Source organism: Pyrgilauda ruficollis, unplaced genomic scaffold, assembly GCF_017590135.1.
Source record: "Pyrgilauda ruficollis isolate IOZ18807 unplaced genomic scaffold, ASM1759013v1 scaffold98, whole genome shotgun sequence".
Lineage (NCBI taxonomy): Eukaryota > Metazoa > Chordata > Aves > Passeriformes > Passeridae > Pyrgilauda > Pyrgilauda ruficollis.
The window spans coordinates 376,981-396,071 of NW_024531932.1; the positions used below are offsets into that span (position 1 = coordinate 376,981).

General features: G+C 48.1%; 1 protein-coding gene across 1 annotated transcript in view; it reads left to right on the forward strand.

Moving 5' to 3' along the window:
• Window positions 1–297: 297 nt before the first annotated feature.
• The window catches only part of CDH23 (cadherin related 23), a 178,118-nt gene continuing 159,324 nt past the window's right edge, over window positions 298–19,091 (forward strand). Inside the window, exons 1-2 of the mRNA XM_041490062.1 lie at window positions 298–367; window positions 3,493–3,570. Of these exons, the coding sequence (XP_041345996.1) occupies window positions 298–367; window positions 3,493–3,570 (148 nt within the window). The remainder of the gene's footprint in view (window positions 368–3,492; window positions 3,571–19,091) is intronic.

A 19,091-nucleotide genomic window follows, 5' to 3' on the forward strand; every position in this document is an offset into this window, starting at 1 on the left:
CTCCTGGGTCACAGCAGCTCTGCCTCTGCTGCTGGGGCTGCTCCTCTCCTGGCCACTGTGGCTCGTTCCTTCACTGGAGAGCAGCTTGGGGAAGCAGAAAGGAAATAATGGAGCACCTCCAGCAGGTGAACCCTGGTTTCCATCACCAAGAGGATGTTTGGAGCACAGCACTGATGTCCTGAGGGCTCCCCTGTGGCACAGCCTGGGGCAGAGCTGCATCCCGAGCCTGATTTGGGGACACCAGGTCACGTCTGTCAGTGCTGGACTTGACGCTGCCTCTCTTGCTTGACAGGAACCATGAAGCATCCCGTGGCTGCTGCTGCCAACCTCCTGCCTCTCCTCCTGCTCCTGGAGCTGGTCTCTCCAGGTAGGTGTGTCTCTGCTCTCTCCCTGCCTGGGGCTGTGTTTGCAGGGTACAAAGGTGACAAATTGCTCCTTGTGGTCTCTCTGTGAATATGCAGAGCTGCACATATGCTGGGGGCGAGCAAATCTCTTGCCTCCAGCAGATCTTCCATGTCTCCATCCCAGGAAATCGTGGGGACCTGTACATCATGCTCCCACTTTTCTTGCAGCCCTTACTGGCTGCACACGTGGCCCCTCTTGGGAGAGGGCAGGTGGGACTGGAAAGAGCCTTGGAGAAGGGAGGATGTGCCGGCGAGCCCAGCAGGAGGAGATGCTCCTGGGGTATCTCCATGAAAAGTTGCTCTTGGAAACTTCCAGATGTGGATTTACCAAGGCAGAGCTGGTGCTGGACCTGGCATGAGGTCAATCCACATCAATAAAACCCAAAGAAAACTGGAGGGAGGGAGAGAGGGAGGGATCACAGGCAGGGATGTAAACCAGAAGCTTGCTAGCTGTGTACAGCAGAATATTGCTGGCAAGGCTCTCCCCCTGCTTTCAGCAGCAAAATGATGACCTGAACTGTGCTTAAATATGTGCTGGGGGGAGGAAATAATTCCTGTCCAAGCTGCAAAACCTCTTTTCTAATTCCAGATGGAGGGAAAGGCAGGGCTGTGGGCCAGAAGAGCCTCCACAAGAAGCTCTTTCCACTGATGCTCTGGGTCGTTCCTGGCGCTGGGGCTTCTGGCAGGGAGCTGGTGGGACAATGGCCTTTTGGTGTAGAAAATGTGCCTTTTGGGACGAGCTTTGGCACATCACAGGGTGCACAGGAGCTGAAAATGGACAGCAAAGCCCCGTGAAAATTGGGATTGTTACATGACTGGCCTAACCCCCCTGGGTGCTGGTGTGGGGAGAGGGTTCCTGTATCTTGCTGATAAACAATAGCCAGTGTGTGTCCATTTGATAGCACTGTGCCCTTTGGAATAGAGGCTTTTTTCCCCCTTTTTTCCCCTCCTGAAGCCTGGAGATGGCTTGCCCAGATTGGCAGCCTGATTAAGCAGTCAGTGGATGACATTAGCTGAGAGTGACAGGCGCAGTCAATCTCCCTCTGGTGTCGTGTTGGATCAAGGAGAGCCTCACTGGAGCTGCAGCTCCTCTGGAAAGGGAGCAAATCAGGGAAAAAGACAATCCAGCAAGTCCTTTACCTCCCTGAGAGGTCACTTGCCACTCTGTCCCATTGGAAGTGGGCTCTGCCTGCCCAGCTGGGGACTTGCTCCCTCCTTGCAGTGACAAACTGCAAAGCCCTGGACAGGCAGCACGTGGAGCCAGGGATTTGGAGGCTCTGCAGCTCAGCAGAATTCCAGCTCTTCTCTCCTAAACCCTGCCCAGGGCTTGGGCTGCCATCTCTGTGATAAGCAAGTGCTGGCACAGCTGCTGGGCCTGGGATGGGGATAAGGGATGGATGCCCTGCCACGCATCCTGGGCACTGCAGGTGATGGAGCAGCTCTTCCCAGAAGGTTTGCAGAGCTCCTGGTGGAGGCATGAGCTGGGATGTGATGGGCAGGTGGAGTCTGAGTGGGCTTGGAGTGTTTGGAAGAGGAGGGTTCAGCTCTGGAGTGGCCCTGGAGCCTCCCTGCTCCTGCCTGGCCATTGCAGGAGATCAGCAGAGATCTCCACCAGCCAAGGTCTCCCTGGAGCCTTCTCTTCTCCAGCTTTCCCAGCCCAGAGGAGCCCCAGCTCTCTCAGATCTTCGTGGCCTCCTCTGGGGTCTCTGCAGCAGGTCCATGTCCTTCCTGTGCTGGGGGGACCCCGGCTTGTGCTGAGGGTTCCAGGGATGGCACGTCCCAGGGTGGAACTGGGTGGCTGTGGCAATCTCTGAGGAAGAAACTCCAGCTTTATCCTGGGATTTGCTGCAGCCTGAAGAGGTGTCCTGCCTCCAGACCCTCCCTCAGCAGCTCCCAGGTGCAGGTCTCCCTCCTCCAGAGCACACAGATCCCGTGTGCTGGCTGGTTTGGAGCCTCCCAGCACCTGCTGCAGCTGGATTTGGAAAGTGCAACTTATTTTTAGCGTGCTGGTGATATTAAGAAACGTATTTTGAGACAGAAAGGTTTTACAGAGGCAAGTCCTGTGTGCCAAGGGCTGCTTTGGGGCTGTTTTAGCCCCATTTGCCCCCCCTGGAGCCTGCTGGCCCCAGTGGCAGGCAGTGACAAGTGTGCTGCCAAGCCCCTGGAGATGCCCTTAGCTCTCCAATAACCCATTTTTGTCAGGTACCTTTTTATTTTCTTTCCAGGTGCTTAACTCCAGAGGTTGGGTTTTAAATGTGCCTTTGCAACAGTGCTGCCTCCAGTGCTTTCCCATTTCTCAGGGTGTTTAACCAACCCGGTGCCTCAGGAAAGAGGGCAGTGCTGAGAAATCCATGTCTTCTTACCGAGGGAGCCCTGGGGGAGCTTGGGCTGCTCCCCCATCCCGTGCCCCTGTCCCCAGGAACTGGTTTGGTGGCATGCACCCCTGGGACCTGTGTTTGAAAGGCCTCAGGAGCATCTCCTTCCTTTGGGAGCTCGGCAGGCAAAGAGGCTGCTGAGGCTTGGTCTGTTCTGGTTTCCTGAGATGCGATGCTGAACACGCTCCACCAAACCTTCCTGGGAAACCATTGTGCGCTCTCTCCCCGCAGCAGATCCTTCCTGGTTGACTCTTTCCCTGGCTCAGGCTGCCTTTGTCACTCTCCTACGTGCTCTGCACTTGGCTCTGTCCCCTAATGAGGCTGCGGGCCAGGGGCAGGCGTGGAGCTCCCAGCGCCGGGAAGCGGGAGTGGAGAGGAGTGAGCCTGGTGATTAGAGGTGAAAGGAGGCAATTAGAGTGAAAGGCAGCCCGGTGATGGTAGAGGGAAGGAGAACAGGGCTTTGCTGGGGTGGCTGACAAGGCAAAAGGCTCTCAGCTGTGGGAACAAAGCAAAGGTATTAATCGTGGGCTAAACCAGTAATTGATGCTCCCAGTCCCTGTGCTGTCGGCTTTCCCCCTCCCCTCTGCCTTTTGGAAAATATCAGATCCAGAAAGGCTGGTGGAGGGAAGTGGCAGCTTTTACGGTGCCCTGTGAGCATTCCCAAGCCCTTCCCATACTTGGGAAATAACTCCTTGTGTTTGTCCTCTTCCCAGGTCAGGGCAATCGCCTGCCATACTTCATCAACTACTTCTTTGACACCTACCTGCTGATCAACGAGGACACACCTGTGGGTAAGTGGGATGGGCACTGGCTGCCCTCACGCCGTGGAAAAGCATGAAAGAGGAATGTTTTTCTTTTGATTGACAGATGGAGCTTTTCTTTCTTTATTTAGCGGGGGATCGGTTTTTTGTAAATGCAGAAATCGACCGGTCGTTCTCGGCGCCTTCCCGGGCTCTCAGTCCATTAAACTTGTGGTCTTCAATCAGGGCTCCTGACTGGCCTTTAATGGGGGAGGAATCGATTGGGAGGCTGGGATGGAGCCTGTGGAGGTCCCTTCTGGCACCTCCAGCCCGAGCAGCACCTTCCTGAAGGAAGGGCTCTTAGTGCACCCACATGCCCATCACAGCTGCTGAGGGCCTGGAGAGATCTCCAGTGGCTGCTCAGCTGAGCCTTCTGTCCCTTCTAGGGTCCCCTGGTGGTCCCCAATGCCTGTTGGTGGCCCCTGTGGGATTTGGGGTGGTGTCTGAGCAAGCAGGCAGGATGTGGAGTCTTGGTCTGGGTGGATGGTGAGCGTGGTGGCTGAGCTCTGCACAGAGCTCACCCTCAGGAGAAGCCCTGGGAAGGGAGCAGGAGCCAGAGCTGGCTGGGAACAGCTTAATGGAAATGCTTCCTCACGGAGCACCTTGCCCTCCAAGTACTCGAGCCTGAAATACCTCATGGGAATTGGACTGAACTCCTATTTTGTCAGAAAATAGGGAGATTTCCTGCAGCCTGCTTTCCAGTGAGACATTATGCCAGTCACATCATTCTTGGAATTACTTTGGCAGTTGAATTTAATTTTTTTTTTAACTTTGCATTGCACCGTGTGTGTATGTACATAATTGACTCTTAAGAATATTGGCACCTTGAGATTTTGTTTCCAGATGCACCGGAGGGAAATGTCAGCCTGGGAAGTGTTGACACACACAGTTGTTTCTGTGTTTCCTGCTGTTGGTAGGTGTTTTCTGAGTTAAGGTTTATTAACTTTAAAAAAAAAAGGTAGCATCTGGAAACACCGTTCCGAGATCCTGAGTGTGAGGAGCAGAACTGTGTGTGGCGCCTGTTTCCTGGAGAAAAAAAACCCAACTTGTATTTTTTTGAGGTCTGTCTGAGCGCCCATCCCTCCCTACAGCATCCCCTCCCTCCAAAGCCGGCAGCTCCCTGCCTGCTGCCTGCCGTGCCAAAAGGGATCTTAAGCAACAATTAAGAGATCATTCCCCCTCTAATCACTTACAAGAGTAAATTAGTCTTGTCAGGAGCTATTAAGACAGAGAGCTCGGAATTCATTAGGCGAGATTGGGCCAAGGGAGCTGCTGGCGCTGCCGCCGGTCCAGGCTGATTAATTTCTCCCAAAACATCATCAATGCCCATCTGTTTCATTTAGGTCTGGGGAGAGCAATTTTCAGGTGGACTGACCCTGTAGTCAGTTATTTCACCCAGAAGTAATGGGAACACACACACACACACACGTGCAGAGGGACTGGAGGTGGGAGTTCTGGGAAGGCGCTGGGGAGGGAATTGTAGGAAGGAGGGAGATGCCTGGAGGAGGAGGGATGGGGATTAGTTGGGTTGTGGTGGCATGGACAAGATATGGAGAGCCCTTGCCAGCTGCCAGCAGCTCTGTCACCCTGGGTTTTACTTGGAAAATGGGAGTACTGACTGGATAAAACCCCCCGGGAGAAGAGTGTGCAGGAGAGAAGGACTGTCCATCTCCATCCTGCTGCTCTTTGCCTCAAGCAAAATCATCCCAAGGGCCATTTTGCTTAATCCCAGACCTTTTGGAGGGGCAAGGGGTGCTGTAGATGCCAGGTGAGTGACATGGGCTGGGAAGATGGCACTGCTGCCACAGGGGTTACTGCAGCCCTGGATTTGCCAGCAGCTGGGTGTGAACATGATTCATGTCTGAACATGATTCCTTCCCCCAGGATTTTTCTCCTGGGAAGCTGAAAGGCAGCTAGAGGCCTCAGAGAAAAGGAAAACAATTCTTACCTCATTTGCTTCTCCTGGGTTGTGCTCATGTGGAATGTGTTTGGAGATTGTTTCATTGGATTCTGCTGTGAGTTGTTTTCACTCTTTGGCCAATTGGGGCCAAGCTGTGTCAGGACTCTGGAAAGAGTCACGAGTTTTCATTATTAGCTTTTGAGCATTCATTAAGTATCCTTTCTGTATTCTTCAGTATAGTGTAGTATTCTTTAATATAATATAGTATCTTAAAATAATAAATTAGCCTTCTGAGAACATGGAATCAGATTCACCATTCCTGCCTTTGTTGGTATTCCCTGCATTTACAATAGCTGGGAATGGGCAGGCAGCACTCCAGGCTCCTCCTGGTCAGGGTCCCTGCTGCTGCCAAAGGAGTGTCTTCTTAGCATAATGTAATGACTGGAGTCTAATTGCCCAGCAAATGGATTTGCTGTGAGCAGGACAGGAGTGGGGAAATGAAGATGATCCATCATGTCAGCCCTGTAAGTAGCCTTATAACCACCTAGCTTGGATTCACCCAGGTTTCTCTGAAAGCTTTCATGCCTCAACGCCTTGCAAAATGCGTGACAAAAGAGGCCGTTCAGACGAGTGTAATTCCACTTCCCTCCATCCTAGCGAGAACATTTCGGGCGTCACTGGAATAATGTTGTCTTAAAAGAGTGGGAAACGCTTCACCCACTGCACTTGAGGTGATAACATGCACTCGGCCTTGCCCTCAGGCCGTGTCGTGTCAGGGCCACGGTCACCCAGGTGGCTTCCCACAGGAATCCTGCCTAGGCTCCTGTTTGATTCCATTACTTACTCCTGGATGGGAATGTCTGCAGCCGAGGCTCTCAGCTCTCCATCCCAGCAGCTCATTGGGATGCCTGCTGGGACTGGTGAGCCCTGTGTCCCCCAAATTTGGCTGCCTCTGAAGGTCGTGAATTCCTTCCTCACATGGGCCACCACTCAGGGTTGGCTCTTCTCTTCTCTTCTCTTCTCTTCTCTTCTCTTCTCTTCTCTTCTCTTCTCTTCTCTTCTCTTCTCTTCTCTTCTCTTCTCTTCTCTTCTCTTCTCTTCTCTTCTCTTCTCTTCTCTTCTCTTCTCTTCTCTTCTCTTCTCTTCTCTTCTCTTCTCTTCTCTTCTCTTCTCTTCCCTTCCCTTCCCTTCCCTTCCCTTCCCTTCCCTTCCCTTCCCTCTCCCCTCTTTTTTCTTTATTTTCTTTTTAGTTTTTGTGAGGGTTGGAATTGCAAGTGTTTGAGATGGTATTTTGTACTTAGATTTAAATGTTTATTGTTTTTTGTTTATATCACAGTCTTACAAGCTGGGAACTTCACAGTGTTTTACTGACAAGCTACAAAACGGTTCCTTATCTATCTTTACAAGGCTTTTTCTAAGGGAAAAACTATTTAATTAAGAAATGACACTTAAATTATTTTTGTTTTTAACCTAACAACTAATCTCTTGTGTCTTGCAATGTGGATTTTTCTACTTACGAAATACTACCCAAAAAATTACTACTCAAACTCATGAACAAGGTGGTGAAGAAGAAGGACTAGCTACCACCTTAAAATGTCTATCTTAGCTTTATATATATTACTATATCCTAAAACTTTAAACTGGTAAATTTTCTACCACACTTCTATTCAAACTACACACCTATAATTTCAGTTCTGTCAATTTTGGAAGCTTTCTCTACCGCCTCAGGTCAAATGCAGTGTTCTCTTGGGGATCTGTGCCCTTCAGCACAGAAAGTCTGAAATTCTCAGCATCCAGGGTTCCAAGAGCTGCCTCAGCACCACAAGTTACCCTGGGAGCACAGAGAAGCCCCAAGTCAGCAAGTCCCAGGTCAGGAGCAGCGAGGAGGGACAGCCTCAGCAGTGCCATGTCCAGTGACCTGGGCTGTGCTTGCTGCTCAGAGCCCCCTTTTCCTTCCCTCTGGCTCTCCCAGGAGCCTGGGCTCTGCTCTCCATCCTGGGTGCACCGTGCTCAGAGAGCAAGGCGGATGGATGGATGGATGGATGGCTGACAGGGAATTTCATGGTTGCTCTGCCCTCCTTTTGCTCTGTGCAGCTTTTGCTGAGCTGGCAAATGCTGTGGCCAGGGATATTTCTGCACTAAATTTGAAGAGGAGGAGCTGAACCTTGCTCTTTGTGAGATCTACTTCAAAATGGGCTGGAGCAGGCGCTGCCCCTGGAGTTGTGGCTCTCCCTGCAGCCCAAGAGGAGCCAGGGATGCTGGAGTGCCACTGAGGAGTGGCTGCACTTTGCTGGCCAGTGGCCACTAAAGGGTTTAGGTTGGTGTGTGACACCTCCTGCCTGCTGGGACACAATTAATTCACAAGAAAACCAAAGAGGAGCGTGGTATTTCACAGGCAGGGTGCTCTGTGGTGACTCCTCACGTGGATCTGAGGCAGCACATCCCTCTGATATTTGTGGACGATTTGATTTAATTCTCTGTCCTAGGCAAGGACTGGCCCAGAAGGCTTTTCTTCTCCAGGCAGGGAAGGCTTCCATCCTTCACACACTGTCCTTTCCAAGGCAATCATCCCTTCCAACACTGCCTTTTGCACAGGGAGATGCTCTGGCACCCAGGACAGGTCCCTGGGGGTGCTGGGCCACTCAAGCTGCTGCTGAAGATATGGTTATCAGTGTGGGACTGAGCAGGGGCTGTTTGATCCCACAGCTGTGCCCAGGCTCCTCCAGATGCATCACTGGAAGGAAAAAAAGACAAAAAGAAGATGCTGGCTCTCTGATCCCTGCCTGCTTCTGGGCTGATTAAATCGTTTCAGAGCTCGGAGATCCATCATGAAAAACACTAATTATTTGTTTTTAATTTTTTAAAAGTTTAATAGTAATAAAATGGTTATAAAAATAGTAATATAATTAGAGTAATAAAAATTTGGACAATTAGAATTTAGGACTATAAGAGATAATAAGAACAAAGAGTTATGTATGGTCCAGGTACCTTTTTCTGGGCAAAATAAGCCCATTAGCAGAGGATTAACCCTTAAAAGCAATAGCCTATTACATAGTCATATACTTCATATATGATGTATAAATTTTATTCAAACAAAGGATTTTGTTCATTCAGCGTCAATTTTTTTTTAATCTTAATAACATCATCAGGGCTGAGCGAGGTGGGAAGACTTTGATAAAAGAGCAATAAATTCTTTTTTTCTGAAAGATTTAGGTTTTGTGGCTGCTGTTTTGGTGCGAGTCCTCTCTTAAAAAAAAGTATCTTAGTATAGTTTCTATTTTAACATTATATAATAGTAGAGTTTCTATTTTAACATTATGTTATAATCTAAAACTATATTTAACGCTACTTAAGAGAATCAACACGGCATAACTTTCTAACATAACACATGCAATATTTATTTTAGTACTTGCGAAAAGCCAACCATAAAATATGCATTTTTCACATCCATGTGCGAGGAGAGGGGCCAGCTTTGGGTGGAGGACTGTGATCATCTGAGCACGGCAGGGCCACCAGACCCTTTTCCCTGTGGTGTCCCCCTCACTTGCAGGGGGGTGCTCATGTTCCTGGAGAGGGGATGTACCTGCCCTTGTGTCCCTCTTGCTCAAAATTAGGTGTTAAAGCTAAAGATAAAATAATAAATTAAAAAAACAACAACAACAAAAAAAAACAAACAACAAAAAAAAAACCAAAAAAAAAAAAAAAAAAAAAAAAACCCAAAAAAAAAAAAAAAAAAAACAAAACAAAAAAAAAAAAAACCAAAAAAAAACCCCAAAAAAACCCGAAAAAAAACCCAAAAAACCAAAAAGTCGCAGTGGCAAGAGCAGAAAGCACCCGAGTGGCACACTGTTAATGAGGTGCCAATTGGTTGACAAGGAGGTGGGGCTCAGGATGATTTAATATTTGGGATTAACGCCTCTGGGGAGCCAGGCTGTAGGAAGAACACCGGGATCTTGGGGCAGTGCAGGAGTTCCAGCCAGGAGGGAGAACCATCCCTGTATTTTGCGTGTTTGCTGCCACAGCTCCAGAAGTGCTCCACAGGAAAGCCCCTGCCCGGCCAGGAGGACCAGGGGATGTGCAGATGGGAGGAAGGTGGGAGCCCAAAGCCAGGAGACCCTTCACCATGCCAAGGAGAGCGGTGCCACGTGTTTAGATCTGTTTGTTCAGGGTTTTCCTTCTACTCTGCAAAGCTGGGCTTCAGTTAGACCAGCATTTAGGCATAGCTGGAGGTGAGCTTGCAAGATGAGGTGGATTTTTAGGAGTCAGGATGGTGATGCCCCTGGATCCTTGGAAGTGCCCAAGGCCAGGCTGGACAGGGCTTGGAGCAGCCTGGGCTGGTGGAAGGTGTCCCTGGCTGTGGAAGGGGGCTGGAAAGAGATGGTTCCAAGGGTCCCCTCCCACCCAAACCACTCTGTGAGAGGACAAGGGAGGCTGCCTCTGCTGTGGGAGCATCTCTGCTGAACTTCAGGCTTAGCAGAGCTGCTGCGTGTAAATAATCCCCAGCTGGGAGGGCAAACGGGGTGAAACAAGGGCCAAGTGCACGGGGACACTTGGCCTGTGCCTGGTTACAGAACTTGGGGACCAGGGGTGTTGGCACTGACACGGGAGCTTGCGGTTCAGAGTGGTAAAAACCCCACAGAGCTGCTTTTGTTGTTTATCTGACAGAAATAAGGCGAGCTGGCAAGCTCTGGAGCACCCTAAACCGCTTGGTTTGCTTGCTGGGTGGGCTGCCCAGAGAGCAAACACCTGTGTGCAGCAGGCAGGATTGATTTGGCCTTTTAGGAAGGGTAATCCCAGAGGAATTCCAGGCTCTGGCTGTGGGGGAGACAGCCTGGTTTTGAATGCTGAGATTCTCCTTCGTTGTGGCCACCTCGCCTTCCTCTTCAGTGTTTATCTATCGCCCAATGGCTGTTTACTGCCTAAAACTGAATTTTCATGCTCTTGAGTGCCCTTCAGAGGAGCAGCCTCGTTTCTAAGTGTGCTGAGGACCCTAATGAACAGCAATATTTGAGGAGAGCTCGAGAAGGGGATTGCAGCTCCCCCAGCTCAAGCCCTTTTTCTGTCATTTGAAGGCCCATTGATGAAATTACTTGTTGAGCTGCAGAAAGTACAGCATCTTTAATGAAAACTTAAGGCTAGAAAATTAGTTATTCTCAACATCAGGAAACTTAAGGTTTAAAAAAGAAAAAGCCCCACTCCCACCCAAACCCTTAACCCTGCATCATTAAATTAATCACTTCATCAATCACTTAAACTTTCATATCTGCTTTGCTAATAGGCAGTAACATTAATGCTCATGTTTAAGAAGGGGAAGAGGGAGAAGGAAGAAAGTATATTTGCAATATGGACTCATTAACATGCCAGGGTAACCTTGCTCCTCATCAAACCACCCAGAGGTTTGATCTCGCCACCTTTTGAGCTCTGGCACGGAGGCCAAGCCCTTTCCAGGGAGAGGGAGAAAGATGTGGGAGCTGGGTAATGAGGGCTGGGGTGATTTTTAATGTCTGGGATGGCTTTAGCAGCATTAATTATCTGTACAGGGCTGGCTTCTCACTGGCTGTGCCCTGGTCCTTGTTACTCTGGAATGCCTGGGCTTGGATGTCAGCACTGCCCCAGCTCAGGAAAATTGGGCCTTCCAGGCTGATTGGAGACATTAACATGGGTGGCAAAACTGATAAAGAAAAAAAAAAAAAAAAAACCACAGGAGGGGGAAAAGCACGTTTGTATGGATATGTGTGTATATATTCAAGTTAGGAGACATATATATGTATACACATTTAAAATTTGGGATTAATGTGTGTGTGTGTACCTTTGTGGAGGTATTCATGTTCTAGGGGAATATTATTAGCCAAGGGTCGTTCCCTGTGCTGGAGGGAAACACTTGCATTTGCACACACTCATAATTTTATTTTTGGTGGGGAAGGTGAGCTGTGATTTCAGTATCAGGGAAAAAAAACCCCTGGCTGCAAATAGTGATGAACATGCTGTGTTTTGCCAGATCAGAAACTTGATGTATTTGGGTGGTGTGAGCTTAAAAAAGAAGGGAAAAAACACTAAACCTCACTCCTTTACCCTCTGCTTGTAACGTTGGCACATCTGAGATCTCTGCAGGCTGGGTCTGCCCCATCCCTGGAAGTGTCCAAGGCCAGGTTGGACAAGGCTTGGAGCAACCTGGGATGGTGGAAGGTGTCCCTGCCCACGTCAGGGGGTGGAAGAAGACAGACTTGAAGCTCCTTTTCAACCCAAACTATTCCATGACAATGATTCTTATTATAGAATTTTCAGGCTAGTGAAGAAAACTTTCAGTTAAAACTTTCTATAATTGGGCACTGTGGAAGACCTTTTCTTTAAGAAAAAAGAATCAAACTATCTGCCACCACCACCAGTTGATGGTTGTTGCTTGCTGATGTAAAACAATAAAAAAAAAAATGCCGAGGGGAAAAAAATCAACAAAAACAAGGAGTTAAGGAAGGTCCAGCTTCTCTCACGTGCCTCAAAGTCATCAGAGCAATTAAAATGTGGAGAATTTACTGAGAGCCCATTATGGGAAACAGAATGGAAACAGGCAGGCAGAAGAGAGCTCTTCTGGAAATGGATCCACAACTGAGGAATTGTGGAGTGCAGCTGTTGGGAACCTGCTGCTGTCCTGCTGAGCATCCCCTGTGTGGAGCTGGGATGTTGGTCCATGGCTTAGTTTGGAAAGCCAGGTGTCTGCTAAGGAAGGCAGGATCCTTCCCTGAAATGGAAAATGTAACCCCCACTCCCAAATTATTATAAATTTGAAATTAAGGGACTCTCAGGCAAAAATATGGGAATAACAGTTCTTTATTAGGGAAGGAAATAAAAAAGAAAATAAACAATGTAGTAAATCAAAACACAGAAGTTAGAACACAACCTGTTGGTCAGGGTGTTGTTACAGTCCCATTGGAATGGTGGCTGCAGTCCTCCTGCAGTGTCAGGGGTGGTTCTGCTGGAGCAGGGGTCCTGTAGAAGGGTGTAGTCTTCCTCTGAAGATCCAGTGGAAGAGGCAGCTGCTCCCCTGGGAATCCAGTGGAGAAGCTGTGCTGGTGTTCCAGAAACTCCAGATTATATCCAGGCAGGAATGCTTGGCTCCTCCCTCTGGGCTCACATCTCCCAGAGGATGCTGTAGTTCTTACAGCCATGCAGTGACATTCCATAGCCTGTTACCAGTAGAAGTCCTCCTGGAGAGAGGAGTGGGTGTGGAAGAGATCAGGAAAACTGCCCAGTTAACAGGAGTTCATACAGATGGCAAATAGAATACAATTTCCTTGGCAACCCAGGACAACGGCACACCGTGCAGACTGCCTGGGTGGCAGGGCCACCTCTTGGGCAGCCTGTTTCACCTCGTTTTCCATGGTTTTGGGGAGTGTGGGTCGCCTCAGTGTTGCTGCAGGGCTCCATCCCCTCCCTGTTCCCCGACTTTTAAACTGGTTTTTCTCAGGTGTGTGCTAAGACAGTTCCTGCCTCTGAATGGCTTAACGTGCTTGATTGGCAGGGGAGTTAATGCATGGGTTCCTCCTGTCAGGCTGCTGGGGCGTGTGAAAAACGCCAGTCACTTGTTTTTAAAATTTTAATAGTAAAATGGGTATAAAAATAGTAATGTAATAAGAGTAATAAAAATTTGCACAATTAAGATTTAGGACACTACGAGACGATAAAAACAAAGAGTTACGGACAGTCCAGTCCCGGTACCTCTTTCTGGGCAAAATAAGCCCGAAAAAGGACACACGTTAGCAGAGGATTAACCCTTAAAAGTAATAGCCTGTTGCATATTCATACACTTCATACACAATGCATAAATTCTATTCAAACAAAGGATTCTGTCTGGTCAGTGTCAACTTCTTCCTCTGAATCCTGATGGCATCTTCAGGGCTGGGCAAGGTGGGAAGAAGTTCCTTTCTTCTGATAAGAGAGCAATAAATTCTTTTTCTCTGAAAGATTTAGGTGTCCCGTGGCTGCTATCTTGGTGCGAGTCCTCTCTTTAAAAGAAAGTATCTTACACAGCATAGTTTCTATTTTAACATTATGTTATAACCTAAAACTATATTTAACACACTACTTAAGAAAATTAATACAGCATAACTTTCTAACGTAACCCATGTAATATTCATTTTAATATTTGCGAAAAGCCAATCATAAAATACACATTTTTCACAGGTGCATTGATGGCTTTTGAATTAACTGTAGCCACTTGGGGAGGGGGGGAAAGGAAGCCTTGTTGGACAAAGATGTGGAAACATCTGCTCCATTTGCAGCGCTGGTCAGGGCAGTGAAAAAGCTCAGTGCGCTCCCTCTCTTAAAGATTTATTAATATTGCTGAGTACACGAGGGGGAAAGATTTCAAACACTTGACATTTAATGGTTAGTAACTCAATTTTATTCCATTCATCTGCATGGCTTTGTCAGGTGCCTGCTCTGGTGTTGTATCACGGAGGTTGTCTTGCTGCCTGTGAGCAATTAGGAGGGTGATTTGGTACCTGGATCTGGAGAAACCTTTTTATTTTTCCTTTCTAATTGATTATTAGCTTTGAGGTGAGAGCTGGTGTCGTGGAACATAATATCCTTTCATAAACAGTGATGTGGTGGCTTTACTCGCTCTGCTGTTTTGGTTTCAAGCAGTTAATTTGAAAAGAAGGGGGGTGGGGGGGAAAGATTTTGAAATACAGAAAGTCCAAGGGAGATGAACAATTTGGGGTATGGAGAGAAGCGAGGAGCATCCTCCCAGGCAGAGATTAATGGTTGTTACTAATGATTTTGGGAAATAGAGGGGAAGGAATAAGATGTGGCAGAAGACTGTAAAATAAGTAACAGCACTGCAGAAAACCCTGACTCTGGAAATGCACCTTTTCCCACATGACAGCAGCCTCAAATTAAACACATCCTGCTGGATAAAGCAGCATTTCCCTGCCAAGGAGCACTGCTGGCTGGTGAGGCAAGAAGTGAGGAGACCACACAGAAAGCACCATCCTGCCTCCACATCTCTCCCAGCAGCTTTCCTAGGGGTATGAAGGGTGGGGGGGAAAAAAAAAAAAAAGCCAGGATTTGCATGTTGTTCTTTGCCTTGGAAAAATTGTCTGTGCTCCCATCAGGTGCAGAGTGAGGGCTTGCAGAGAGCATCAGCCAGAAGTTGTTGTTTTGGTGGGCTGGGGTAAACAGTGAGAAATTGAGGCTCTGTATGGGGGAAAAAAAGATTTCCAAGCTGGTTTCATCACACTGCAACAGGGTGATCTGGTGGAGCCATGGAAATTGGCAGCATCCTGGAAGTTCACAGAACAGTGGCAGGAGAATGGGTTTCACTGGGGCTGGGATGCTCCACAGGCAGTTTCTGGCAGATAGATATAGATGGGAAAGGTGTCTCCTAGGAGAGAGGGAGACCTCCATGGATTTTAAACCAGGAGCTTGATTTTGCATTCCAGATTGTAAGTTGGGGGTGTAGTTTTTAATTTTTGTTTTGCTGGCCAGTTCATCTCAAAAAGCAAAGTTGCTGTGCTTGATGTAAGCACAATTCCATTGTAAAATCAGCTGGAATCTGTTTTCCAGTGGTGGCAATCCCTCCTGCAGCCCCCAGACGTAGAAGTTCACCCCAGGACCAGCAAATGCTGTAGGAGGTCTGGGCTTGCTCTTGGTGCATCCTGCAGCCAGTGCTGTTATCCAGGCAGGCAGAGGGACAGCTTTCTCTGGGATGTGAAAGCTGCTCCCAGGAGTGGAGAGTGCTCTTTAAAAGAAGTTTTCCTGTCACGGATCTGCACACAGCCTCTCCTGAACAAGGTGCAAGGTCAGTATTTGGGGTGCCCTGGCTGGAGGGGGTGACAGGGCCAGCTGCTTTGCCAGGCAGGGGCTGATCCCTGTTTTCCATGAAACCCACTGGCGTGTGCAAGGGACCCCAGGTGGTTGGATAATGGCATCCTTAATTGTGCTCTGAAGGAGATTAACTTCTTATCTGGCAGGCTGACATCTTTATTGTTATTAATGTGTGAATAATGCACCGTGCTGGGGTTTTTATGCATAACTTTGGTGGCAAGTATTTTCCTTTTGTTTACTGGTGTCTGGTACTTTGCCACCGTGGGATTCCCAGGCTCCAAGGGTGGGGAATCCCAGAGGTCAAGGAATGCTGCTTCTGTTCCTTTCCTTATTAAATGGTCACTGCCATTGCCCTGCAGCTCTTCCCCCTTATTTCTTCTGTGAGTAGAGGTGGTGGTGAGCAATTCCTCTGCTGGGTCTGGAGTTTGTTGGGACAGTGGGTGCTGGAGTGGGACACGGAGGACTTGGGACCATCAGTCAGAAGGGGCTTGGGATTTTGGGATGCAGAGAGAGATGGGGAGGCTTGGGATGCAGGCATGGGTGGAGGTGCCCATGGGGCTGAGGGTGCTCTGGCAGGGGCTGGATGTGTCCCTTGGTGCTGGTAGGGAAGGGAGAGGGAGCTGTGGAGGGCGGGAGGCAGCTGCAATCTGTCGACTCCACGAGAAGCAGTTTCTGTGATGTAACTTGCTATTGAACAGGATAACAAGGTCAATAATGCCTTTGCCTGGGAGAGCTTCAGCCAACACTTCTATCAAAACCAATATTAATTTTCACTAATTAGGAGCTGCAGCTAATGAGTGTCACAGCTAATTTACCTCATCCATAACGAGGCAGAGGAGGGGGTCAGGCGCCTGGGATCAGAGCCTGCAAATCTGCCTCCTCTCTGCTCCCCCTTTCTTCCTGGCCCAACATGTGTTTGTCACCTGGGTGGCTTCTGTCTGCAGGGACGTGGGAATGTCTGTGTGGTCCTCTGCTGCCTGCCCTGGAGCACGGGAATGCTTTGGGAAGGTAGGGAAGGAGCTGGATGGGGAGATGCACTGTGCAGCAGGTGTCGGCTGCTCCAGTGAGGGGAGGGAAAAAGAGCTTGGAAGGATGTGCAAGGGAAGTCTTTGGGAGAGAAAAGGATTCCAGTTGTCCTGAAGGGGAAGTTGGAGTGCAGTGTTTGCTCTTGAAACCTTAATTTCAGAAGCCTTTATTGTGTGTTTTATTATCCCTGTTCCCTTCCATACATTTTACCCACTCAAATCAGCCTGAAAGGCACCAAACAGTGAAGCAGTGAGTCTGTCACCATCCATGGTCTTGTGACTCGCTCTAGGTGGTCTTTCTCTCGTCTTTCATCTGGGACAAGCTGAACAAGTGTTGCAAATGTTTGTGGGGAGAGAATTTTTGTGTGCAGATATCTTCAGTGCTGTGCAGGCCATCTTCCTACCCAGGTCACAGGCAGGAGTATTCTGTGGATGTTGCCAAGAGTGCCAAGAGAAAGCAAATTCCTGATTTGGAATTATCCCTGTTTGGCTTGTAAACTTGGTCTGATGGGCTCAGACAAGGGGAGAAAGGGCGCAGTGAAGATGTGAAACATCTCTGAAACATCTTCATAGTCTGCGCTTTCTAAACAAGCCGGAGTCTCAGAATTATCCACAGGGATTATTGCCTTAAATAAGAATACACTAGAGAAATCTGTGGGCTGCTGTCAGACAGCTCGTGGTTAGGGATGGCTAGAATTGACTGAATAAATGATTCACTGGTTTTATTCGTGTTGCCCTGAGTGTAAACCTCAGGAGCCTTCCCTGTCGGAATTGATCTGTTCTGTGAGCAGCACGTGCACCACCAGCCCGTCCCGGCGCCTCGCAGGAGGACAGAAGAGCTCTTGCCTTGTCCAGGGAACCTTCCCCAGCACACACCCTCCTCTTTGGGGTGTCTGGGGCCTTGAGAAAAGGGCTTGGCAGAGAAGAGCCTCTCCTGGAAAGCAGTTGATCCCAGAGCATCCTTTTGGGGCATCCCAGGAGGTCCAGGTGGGAGCTGCTCATGGTCCTGGCTCTCATCCATGTCCATGGTGGGCTTGGCCTCCAGTTTTGGTGTCCAGCAGCCCAGCTAATTCTGGTTTGGGAAGGTTTATTTGATTTTTTTTTTTCCTTTAGCTGTTGGCCTGGAATTGCCACCCAGCCCACTGCAGCTCCTGGAAGGTGTTTTCCCTCTGCCTTCTCCAAGACTCACTGCACCCTTAAATGTCTGGACTTGTTATTCTTCAGCAGCTCCTCCTGTGTCTGTCATCAGCCTCAGTGGGGAGGGTAGAATATACAAATATTAATAATTATTAATAATAAATATTTACTATAGAATATAGTTATATAATAAATATATACGATAGAATACATTGTTATATAAGAAATATTAAAATATTTATATAAATATTAAATACTTAAATATTAAATAGTTATAGATTTAGATATAAATATATATTTATAAATATATAATGTAAACATATATTTATAAATATAGAAAATATATGAGCGTAAATGTTTATTATATTATATAAATATATGTTATATAATATGACTATATTATATATATTATTATATATTCTATAATATATATTTTATATATAAATAAAATATACAGGAGAAATTTGTGCCCTGAGGCTGGTCACATTATCTGGTGGCCATCCCCATCCCCTGCTTTCCCTTTGGCGGCAGCCAAGGTGGCTGCTAAAGTTTCTTGGAGCTCACTGCCCAGGGAAAAGCGACCTTCAGGCAGAGTTCTTGGGGGGAAGAAGCTCCCCCAGGCGTGACAGATTTGGCTGTAAATCTCCAGATGAATGCCCACGTTCCCAAGGTCTGTCATCCTGCCTGGCACATGAGCTGCTCAAAAACAGCGTGCAGGCTCATCAGTCATTTGGGAGCCTGTGGCCATGCCTGTGAGGGGACACCAGGGACAGATGGGACAACAAACTCATCTGAGGGTGCACACAGGTGTCCCAAAACCTGAGGAGCCTGGGATTGTGTCTCAGGCAAGAGGTGGAGTTGAAAGAGAAGCAGGGTTTTGCATGAGAAATACCTGGGGTGAGGAGATGGAGGACCCCCAGGGTCTCTCTTTTCTCCTCTTTTTTTCTTATGGAAAGAGTCAAACTGGTTTTAAAGTAGATTCTTCATGAGTATCTCTTATTGGTACAGGTATTAAATTGGTTATGAATTTCTTGCACTTTCACTCCTAGGAAAATCCTTCCCTTATTCCTTTTGCATTCCCTCTTGATTGATAAGGTTTATTATCGCTCCTTAATAACCACAGATACAATCTCAGCCCAAATTTGAGGAATTTATGGGAGTTACTAGGCCAGGGTATCTGCATCCTGCCAAGGACAAGGGCTAGAATAAAGGACAACCTTTAAAAAAGGGATTTTTAAAAAAAAAAAAAAGAAGAAGAATGGCTCTCTTTTAATGGAAAGGAAGAAAAGAGGTGCATTTCTTGCTGATGGCAGCTCACAAAGCAACACTGCATGGAAGTGCCTGTGTCGTTGGATTGGTGGACTGAATTTATTTTGGGGTTCTTAGCTGTGTCTCATCCCAAGGGGATTGGCAGCCTCTGGGTCAGTGTCCCCAGGGCTGTGGGGCCTCTCATCTCTCAGCTGTGATGCTCCAGGACTCATTTAGGGAGACCCATAAGGTCCTGCAGTGGAGCCAGGGGGCCGAGTGGCTGATGTGGATTCAGTCTGGAAATCAGTTTTGGGTGGAAAAAGTAGGGTGGGTTGTCTTCATCCAAGAAATGGTTCAATAGCACTGGAAGGGTTCAGCTC